Genomic DNA, 9,408 nt, shown 5'->3' with positions numbered 1-9,408 from the left:
GCGAGCCCCAAGCGAGCCCCAAGCGCGGAGCGTGCGCGGAAATCATGGAATGGCTCGGGACGGAAGGGACCGTAAAGATCAGCTCGTCCTGGGCACGGACTGGTCAGAGCCATGTCCAGCCTGGTCCTGCGCACTCCCAGGGATGGAGCAGCCACGGCTCCTCTGAACACCCTGTGCCAGGGCCTCACCACCCTCACGGGGAAGAACTTCCTCCTAAATACCCAGCCTAACACTCAGTTTGAAGCCGTTTCCCCTCACCCTTCATTCCATGCTTCTGTAAAAGCTCCCTCTCCGTGTTGCCCGCAGGCTTCCCTCGGGCACTCAAGGAAACACCTCCGTCACTCCCAGCTGCCTGAAGAAAAATCCACCAAATTATCACACACTCAGAAAAGCAGCGTCCCAGCAATGGAAGGGAAGAACGTCTTTATTTCCATGACATGCGTTTGTACGAAGTTCCAGGCAAATACAATGTGTTTCATCTCCTGGCCTTACACAGTGGAAACCTCATGGATGCCACACCCCAGCCCGCTCCCGTCAGGGCACCCGACCCTTGGCCATGCGCCGCGAGAGGCGATTTATTACGGTTCCCAGTTTGTGAAGGCAACTGCAAGAAAGCCACAAACCCGACAGAATGGGTGCATTGTAATTTCTGATCAGTGGTCCCATGTAACCTTGCAGATTGCTGAGTTCTTCTAGCCAAGCTCTTTCTTCTAACCAACTGGGGTAAAGACAAGAAAAACACTATCCATTTGCAAAGGGACAGAAAATGCCCCAAACCGGGAAAACAGTCCCCTGTCCATGACGAACTGCAATTTGAATTCCAGAACCAAGCAAGGTACAGGCTGAATCTTCCCCATCCTTTCCCATCCCACTGGTGAAAAACATCTGAGCATCTGCATTCAGCAAGGCAACTCATATCACAGGAAAATATTACCCAGATCTAGGCCTGCCACAGAAATAACTCCAGAATTACCATGATGGGAATACTTATGCAAAATGCTCTCTGTACAGATGTATCTACTTCATATTAGAATGAATTAGTTTCCTTTTGCAGGAGGCTGCAGTCTGTTTTGCTGCCATGCTAGTTGTCTTTCACACCAAAAAAAGTATTAAAAACCCATCATGTCCCCTAATTTTAGCTTAGAAAGGCAGCTGCTGCTTAACTCTAGAGCATGTGTTATAAATTTGAAGTCACTTAGCACTCAGTACCAATTAAAAATAGTTCATGATTTGTAAAAGTGAAGCAGCAGCAGTGAAATAAGCAATGATTTGTTAAAAAAAGTTGGCCGGCAGTGGTTTCTATGTTTACAAATTAGTATTTTTGCATGAAATATAAGGAAGAAACAAGGCAAAGTACTCCTGCAAGGAAAACATCTATGACCTTCACGTTTCCATACCACAGTACGAGTTTTAAATAGGAACTGCATTTATTTTACTGCAGGGGCAGAGCAGTTAATCCAGTTACTCAACAAGGTTCCTCCCTCACACGGTAATATTTGCCTGTTCCTCTAGTGTCAATTCTCTGTTAGTATTACAGAATATTTTGATAGCATTAAAAGACTTTGCACAGTTTGCTGAAGTTAAATGCTAACACATACTATGCTCCCACGACTTTGTCATTTCTTCCCATGTCTTTATGGGCATAAATCCTGCAGTCCTTGCTGCAATTATCATTAATCTTTGCTGTCCTCTACCTGTATGACATTCAGAAACAGGCTCAAAACACCAGGCCAGAATTTCAAGGTGCCTTAAACTGACCTCTGAAGTAAGGTCTTGCATTTGAAAGGCCAATTTACTAAGATACTGGGTTTCATCTCCAAGCTTTTCTGTGCAAACTGAGATGCAAAGAACACATTTAAGCATCTCTGTGCCGAGATCATGGCTTGATACAGATCGTGTGTATGAAAGCAGCTGCCTCCTTTTAATAACTGCTTTTGTAATGTGATTCTGCCCTCCAAAATCTAAGCACATGTAACAACCTCTGGCTGCCTGTCACTTCAGTTAACATCTGCACTAGAAATTACATTAAATTATTCTGATATTTCAAAACTGTTGCCACTTATTACATGATTTCCACACCTAAAAAGGCCTACAGACCTGAGTAACTCAGTGGGAATGGGAATGGCAGGACTTGATATTCTGTATTCGATAGCTGTAAGTGAATCTATTTTATGGTGGGATTTAAACCAAAGAAATGCTGCCTAATGGTTATAGTTATTGTAAACATTCTCATCTTTCCCTTCCATAAAACAAAACAAAACAAAATAGCCATAAAGTGCTCTGGAAGGCTAAATAACCCCGAAGTGCAGAGTGGGACTGAGAAACCTGCTCCCATACTTTCCCCTTTTTAAATACAGCAATAAGAGAAAAAAAATTTAAAAATCAGAATATTTGCTGGTCTTTGATATCTGCTAAAACTTGAAAATAATTAAGTAATCAGTTTGCAGAGTTTGCAGTGTGGCTTTTCAGCAATCTACTAAATCAACTATTTGGTTTTGTTTACTACTAAAAAATGTTTTTATTTCCTGTATACTGCATGCAAATACTAAAAGCATCCTCGAGTATGTATGTACCAACCACCAGAATCAGAGCAGTACTTGTCAAAACCATGCATTTAAAAATCAAGAGCATCCCTAAGAACAGCTAAGTTGTTAAAATAAGTTGATGATATTTGGGTGTTTGAAGCATTCAGTGGTCACATTTTCAGACTTTTTCTCTAGCTTTACAAGGGAGCAAATTTGAAGTGACAGATGAGGTTCCTCAGCAGTAATCTGGTTTTAACTGAAAGGAAACCCATCACCCATCCCTCAGGAAGGGATCCGTGGGAAACCTGCAGGAGCTGGACACACCACAACAAAGCCCATTTCCTCCAGCCCCGACCGCATAGGTATTAACAATTGAACAGGGGTTACTGGAGTAAATAGGTCCTGCAGGGCTGGGCTGAAAGCTGCTTTTTACTCCTCAGAGTTTTGCTGTGCAGAACCATCTTCTCGGTGTTCTTCTGGGAGAATCGCTTTTCCTCCTGTGCTTTGAATTCCTGCGTGTGAAGATGACTGATCTCCTGGCTCCCCCTCTCGCCCCCCAGGCTCTGTGTGTGCCGTGCGCTCTGCCCTGGGCTGCCCCAGGCGCTGCTGCGGCACCAGGGAGACCGGCTCGAGCAGTCCTGGGCTCGGGTTTGCTCTATCCAGGATGGGCACGTCCCTCGTGGCTGCAAATGCAGCAGGGCTCGGAAAGGAGCTCTGTGTCCCTGCCTCCCCCAGGACAGCGTGGCTGTTCCCTGCCCCTTCCTCGCCATACAGCCTTTTGTCTTCCACCGCATTTCCCGTGTGTTCCTCTGGCTGCAACCTCTCACCTCCTGCAGTGTACCACACACTTGGCCTGCTCTCCACCTCTGCCTTTGCCTCCCGAGGTGGAGTCGAGCTCTCCACCAGCCACGGTGCTTGTGCCCCCCTGGGCACGCTCTCTACACTCGTACCATCTGTCCCCAGGCTGGCTGAGTATGGTCGCTCCTCCTTTAACTCCACACAATCTGCTGCATCTTCACTCCTCATCTTCTGGCTCACCTGAATTTCTGCCACAGCCACTTCGCTCAACTCGTACTTCCCATTATGGTGCTCCTGCAATTTCAGCAGCTCATCCTCGAAGACCTCCTTTATGTTCTCAGCTGGAGTATCTGCTGGGATCTCAACTGTCAGCATCAGCAAATCCCTTATCTCATTCACATCATCAGGGGATTTATAACCCTTTTCTTCTGACTGGCTTTCTTTTCCAGGACTATCCCCAAACCCTGCTTTCCCTGTCTTTTCATCCTGGGAAACAATCTTTGTCTCAGTACTCTCACTGCTTTCTTTTTTACTATCCCCTTCAAACCCTGTTCCTACTGAATTTTCACTCTGAGGTAATTTTTCCATCATTTCATTTTTTACCTTGCTTTTCTTTTCTGTACTCCCTAAAATTTCTGTATCTGTTACACTCTCAGGTGGGGAAGTGGGCGTCATCTCAGAAACTTTTTCCCGTGCTGTTCTTGCTTTCTCAGTGCCGCTGACAGACGCAGCAGCCGTTACTGTTTGACTCTCCGAAGTCACCTCTTCCTCTGCTGCTCCTTCAGGTACCTTAAGTTCTTTTTTAGGGCTGGCTCCAAAATTTTTTACTGCAGCGTCAGTCCCAGAAGCTACTTTCTCCTCCACAGCTTCTTGTTGTGCCTTGAGTTCTCTCTCAGCGCTCGCTACACACTCTGATTCATTCTCCAATGCACTTTTTCCCTCTGCAACTCCTTCTTTAGTGCAGTCAGCCAAAGGGAACTCCTGTTTGTCACCAATGTCTGTAACAGCCACTGCTTCCCTCCTGCTGGCCTGATCACCAGCTGCACTAACAGAGGTGCCTGCCTCTTTGTCTGGTGACTTTCCCTCATCAGCATCCTTCTCCCACACGATTTTCCCTGTCACGATGAGCGTTTCGTCCCCATGGCTCTCGGTGTCCGACCCCTCGGCTCGGGCGGCTGCAGGCACCTTGGCAGGGGTGCCCTGTGCTGATCCCACAGGGGTCCTCAGCTCTGTCAGGCTGGACACGCTCTCACAGGGCACGTTCAGGTTATCCTCAAACAGGTTGTGCTTCTTCAGAATGGCGGCTTCTTTGATCACTGAATAAAACAGAAACACCAGAATGTTTTGGGAAGGCTGATAGAGGCACAGAGAAGAATGTACAGTGCTTTCCCAAGTTTGTGTTGTACATTTTCATATTAAAGACAACAATAATGTTCATTTTCAGCTTCCTTTCAGTTCACATTTCTTTTCTGGGGATGGGGATTTTTTTTTTTTTTTGAATAATGGCACTTTAGTATTTATAAGTGTTTCTGAAGCAGAGGACCTACAATGCACAAGGGTAGTGCTGCAGTGCAGAAGGATTTACATTGAATATGCTAATAAAAGTGTGCTGGTTACAATTATTATACTGCTGTTTTGGAACAGAAGTGCCTATGGTCTAGGAAAACATCCCGTGCAGTACATCTGCTTGTCTTTTATCCAGGGTATAGACAGACATGTACATATAGAGAGATAAAAGTATTTTATAAGTATTTGTATATATATAATATTTATTAAGAATAGTTCCGTTTTCTGACACAGAAGCAGAGAGATCTGCAAGGAGTCCACTACTAGCATCTGTGAGTAATGGAAACCGCATCCAGTAGTTCATTTCATTTGGGGAAATTAATCTCTGTTGCCATTAGTCTTTGCAATTCTCTTAGTCTTGCAATTGGCAGTCTTGCCATTTAATCATCACCAGGTCTTTGCAAGTAAGGGCAGAATTTCCCTCCTTGGCCCAGGGAATCGAGATCAAGTGAAGTTGCCTTAATTACATTTTGTTAGAAAAAGGCTTGTGCCAAGCCATCACTCTGAGTTCCATGGGTTTAGTAAAGCTGCCCCATAACTCAGATTTTAGGGCTTGCAACACATCTTCAGTGAGCCAAATGAAAAAACACTGTAGGGATGTAACCAACAGTGTTGGGGAAAGTGGGACAGTAACAGCCAGGTGAGGATTCTGGGAAGCTCTGAAGGAACAGCTCATGGGCCACATGTTATTCCTGTCACCTCAAGAATGTTCTCACCTTTCAGGGCCTCTTCAAGCAGTGTCTGATATAAAATCTCTTCATACACATTCTCTACTTGGATCACACTCGTGTAATCAGCAAAAATGTACTGCTCGTATCTCTGCAGCTCCTGTGCAGGTAGGGAAGAAAGGAACAGATGGAGAAAACTGAGGGATTCTGAGTCCTACTGCAAGCAAATGGCTTGGAGATGCCATGGAGCAGGTCTTGCAACACCCCATGACAGCTCCTGGGCTGCATTGTTTGAACTATGACTCCATGAGTTACGTGTGTCTACAATCAATTACGTCCTTACCAAACAGTGTTCCTGCAGTACAACCACAGTTAAAAGCACTACAGATCACTGCCTGCTGAAACAAACAGCTGCTGAGGAAATGCCTCACACAACTTGTTTGTCCAAGGAGGCAAATCCACAGTGCACAGGAGACGTGGGGTTTGGTTTTGTTTTTCTAAAAGGTGTGTAACACTTTGAGCTCACTGATTTATACCCAAGAGGCTGTCTAGACAATAACTGAATTATTATTATTAGGTAGCTGCTTGGTGGTCTATAAAAAGTAAATTAAGAGACCTCTGCCCTCTTCTAGAAGAGGCACCTACATAAAAACACCTGGAGGTTTTCAAGTGGAAGGTCAGGACTTGGTGGGGCCTGGCAGCTGTGCCACACTTTGGCTTCTAGAGCTGGCTGCCCATTTCTGCAGAGGCACAAACACAAAAGGCTGGTGGGAAACTGAACAGAAAGGGCTTGTGGAAGTTTGCTCCACCACTGCTTCCTCTGTGACAGAGACATGAGATGTCTGCACACATACTCCAGGTGATGAAATGCTTGTCCCCGTGCACAAACATCCTGTCTTGAAGGCACTGCTGACATTCTACAAGAGACTGTTACTTCGGGGATCCTAAGGAAAGGAGAGTGACGTACAAAAGAGACAGATTTTAAATATATTCTTGAACGTTGTAAATTTTAACAATCCCCACTCAAAGACTTGCAAGTGTAATTTGGCGAAATGCTTGGTTTTAAACTTGTTTCTGAAACTGAAACAAGCTGAGAGCATAACCAAGAGCAGCACAATGGGGGTGAGAGCTCACAGCCAACAGGAGCAGATGAAACAGAAGGGCAGGAGGCCAGGATGGCTTGGGGCTCTCCCCTTTCAGCAGGCACAGGACAAAGCAGGAGGGTGCCCAGGGCTTTCAGAGGGTTCAGACTATTCATTCTGAGCCCAGGTGAACAGCATTCCAACCAACTCTGCTGCAGCCACACAGATACCACCCAACACCTCCACCAGACAGGTGTTTGCTGACTGAACATGCCCTGTGTGATTAGAGGAACAGAGATGGTCTCTGTGATTATTCCCTAACTGTTATGCAACCCTTGCACTGAACACCACTGACAGCAAGGGCTGCCCTCTTGCTGAAGGAGTTAAGCACAGGCTGGGCACAGTCCTGACCATACCTCCAAGTGCTGCTGCAGAGGAATGAACAAAAGGCCCAGCTCATCCCTGCCTCCCAACTGTCCAGAGGAACTCAGTTTCAGGGACTTCAGATCTCTAGGGAAGGAACGAACCTAGGGATGGGCAAAGGACTGCAACTGCCTTTGAGAAAGCAAGGTGTATACACAGTGTCCCTGTTTCCTGAAATCTTCCTTGGGCTCCACACCAACCCAACCCATGAAGTGGCAAATCTAAGCACTAAGCAGGCAGGAAATCTGCACAGTTCTCCGAGAGAAAACAGCCTGACAGTGTTAAGGACTTACTGCCAAGGTGCTGTTCCTCCCCTGCCTTTCATTATTGTTTTTTCGGGTTTTTAGTCACAAACACCTACTGGTTTGCATGTTGAAGCCAGTGTCTTCTGCATTGTGGGCAAGGTAATCTGCACCAGTGCCTCTTGGAATATCTTCTTGCGGATGGTGCTGCTGTCGTAGTCATATTGCTGCCAAAACACACCGGAAAGAAACAAGCCCACACGTGCCTGGGGTTATTCACCACTCCCACAGGGAGCCTGTCAGCCTGTCGCTGCTGCATCACAGGTGCACAGGGGTTTGAAGGGCCATGCAGGTTAGTCCAGCTTTTACAAAACCACTCTAAAATTTACTGTTCTGGGATCTTTTTCCCTTCATTTAACTCTTAGGTAGAAACAGTGCCCGATTGCCCTCCCCAGGTGTTTCAGCACTGCCTTTTCTCAGAGTAACAAATTATAGCGGCAGGCTAATTATAAAGTTAATTAAAAATTATTTATCTAGATCCACAGCGTATTAATAATCTGATTTGCCTACAATTAAAGGGACTGCGCATGCAAATACTTTTGTGTCTGCCCAGAACTAGGTTTTATCTCCCAAATGAGAACTTTGCTAAGTGCCACCAAATCAATATGTTCAGCTGGATAGTAAAAGGTTATCTTCTTTCAAATACTGAGGTATATTCATATAAAATATATTCTCTGTTTCCAAAAAGGCAGCCTGCAAATGTGCTACATGACATTTACCTTCAGCACTCTCAGCTTGACTTTTTCAATGGTCGTTGCAACTTTGGCCAAGTCTGCCTGGTGGCTTGGAGAGAACAACTGCTCAAAAGTATAAACTGCATTTTCCATCAGCTAAAAATAGTCATTAAAAAAATCTGTTAAAGACCAGCAACATCAAATTCCTGCAAACATGGTAAGTGTAATTGTTAATTTAAACTGTGTTTCTGAGAAGGTGCTCTGAAGAGCAACATGCATTGAAATGCTGCAATAACTAATTAAAATTAAAGCCATGGTATCATTATCATGCTGTCACAGCTTTCTTGTACAGATTTGATCTCATGTCACCATCCAAACTGATGGTGACAGAGCCAAAATGTAGAATTGATTATCTATGTATACAAACCACAATCAAAACTCATTATCCCTAATAAGAAGACTCCCATTGACTCCTATCATTAATCATTAATAAATAGTATTTAATGCTGCACATAATTTTCAGTAGTATATATAATTATATATATTATTATACTGAACTGATATATATATATATCAGTTCAGTATAATAATAATCAGCAAAAATTGCACAGAGTGCAATCGTTTCTCACAGAATTATGCTAAGCTGAAATTTACCATATTTTCAGCTTATCCAGAGATAATATATTATGCTCTTACTCTGAAGATATTTCAGACAAACAGTTTTGCAAGGGGTAAATGAGTCTATTTAATGAGGCTTTGCCTTTTCTTTAGCTGTTCCCATTCAAAATTTAACATTTTCTTATTGGAGAAGTACTGGGAGATATGGAGGGGGCCCATTCCTTCAGCCAGTTGAGTACCGTGCTCCCAGATTTCCTGAAATTGGCCACTAGAGGATGCCAAGCTCCCAAGGCAAGGAATCCTGCTCCACCCTCCACCCGAGGTACATTTTAGCCAAATACTACACCAACACACACGTCTGATTTTACTTATTTATGAAATAAATGTCCATGGACACAAAGGAAAACTACACAATATTTTTATGAGGAAAATACCAGCCTTTTAAAGAGGAAGATGCAATAACAGCATGTTTAGAAACTCATGCTATAATTTAACTTATTTCCTGTTAATTTTGACTCATGTTCTGTTCAGAAAAAAAACGACCTCTTGGTTTACATGGGATTTATTTTCTGTCTACTTCTTTGTCTTGACTGATGGTCTCCACTGTGTGAAAGACAGCATTTTGGAATGTTCCCCCCTGAAAGACCCAGACATGAAATCAGAATTTTATTTCTGAATAATTCCTTGGCTGCTGGTCCTGGCTGCTTTTAGGAAAATCCTATCCCAGCACTTCCCTAGACACTTGTTTTCCA

General features: G+C 44.3%; 1 protein-coding gene across 1 annotated transcript in view; it reads right to left on the bottom strand.

The window, feature by feature from the left end:
- Positions 1-414: 414 nt before the first annotated feature.
- Positions 415-9,408, bottom strand: part of NIBAN1 (niban apoptosis regulator 1) — a 56,603-nt gene continuing 47,609 nt past the window's right edge. Inside the window, exons 11-14 of the mRNA XM_069023069.1 lie at positions 8,084-8,194; positions 7,424-7,531; positions 5,606-5,717; positions 415-4,639 (exon numbers count right to left, since the gene is read on the bottom strand). Coding sequence (XP_068879170.1) covers positions 2,955-4,639; positions 5,606-5,717; positions 7,424-7,531; positions 8,084-8,194 — 2,016 coding nt within the window. The 3' untranslated portion in view covers positions 415-2,954. The remainder of the gene's footprint in view (positions 4,640-5,605; positions 5,718-7,423; positions 7,532-8,083; positions 8,195-9,408) is intronic.

The sequence above is a fragment of the Aphelocoma coerulescens genome, chromosome 8, assembly GCF_041296385.1.
Source record: "Aphelocoma coerulescens isolate FSJ_1873_10779 chromosome 8, UR_Acoe_1.0, whole genome shotgun sequence".
In the NCBI taxonomy this organism is placed as follows: domain Eukaryota; kingdom Metazoa; phylum Chordata; class Aves; order Passeriformes; family Corvidae; genus Aphelocoma; species Aphelocoma coerulescens.
The sequence above is the reverse complement of the archived record's forward strand: the minus strand, read 5'-3'. Positions and strand labels throughout refer to the sequence as shown.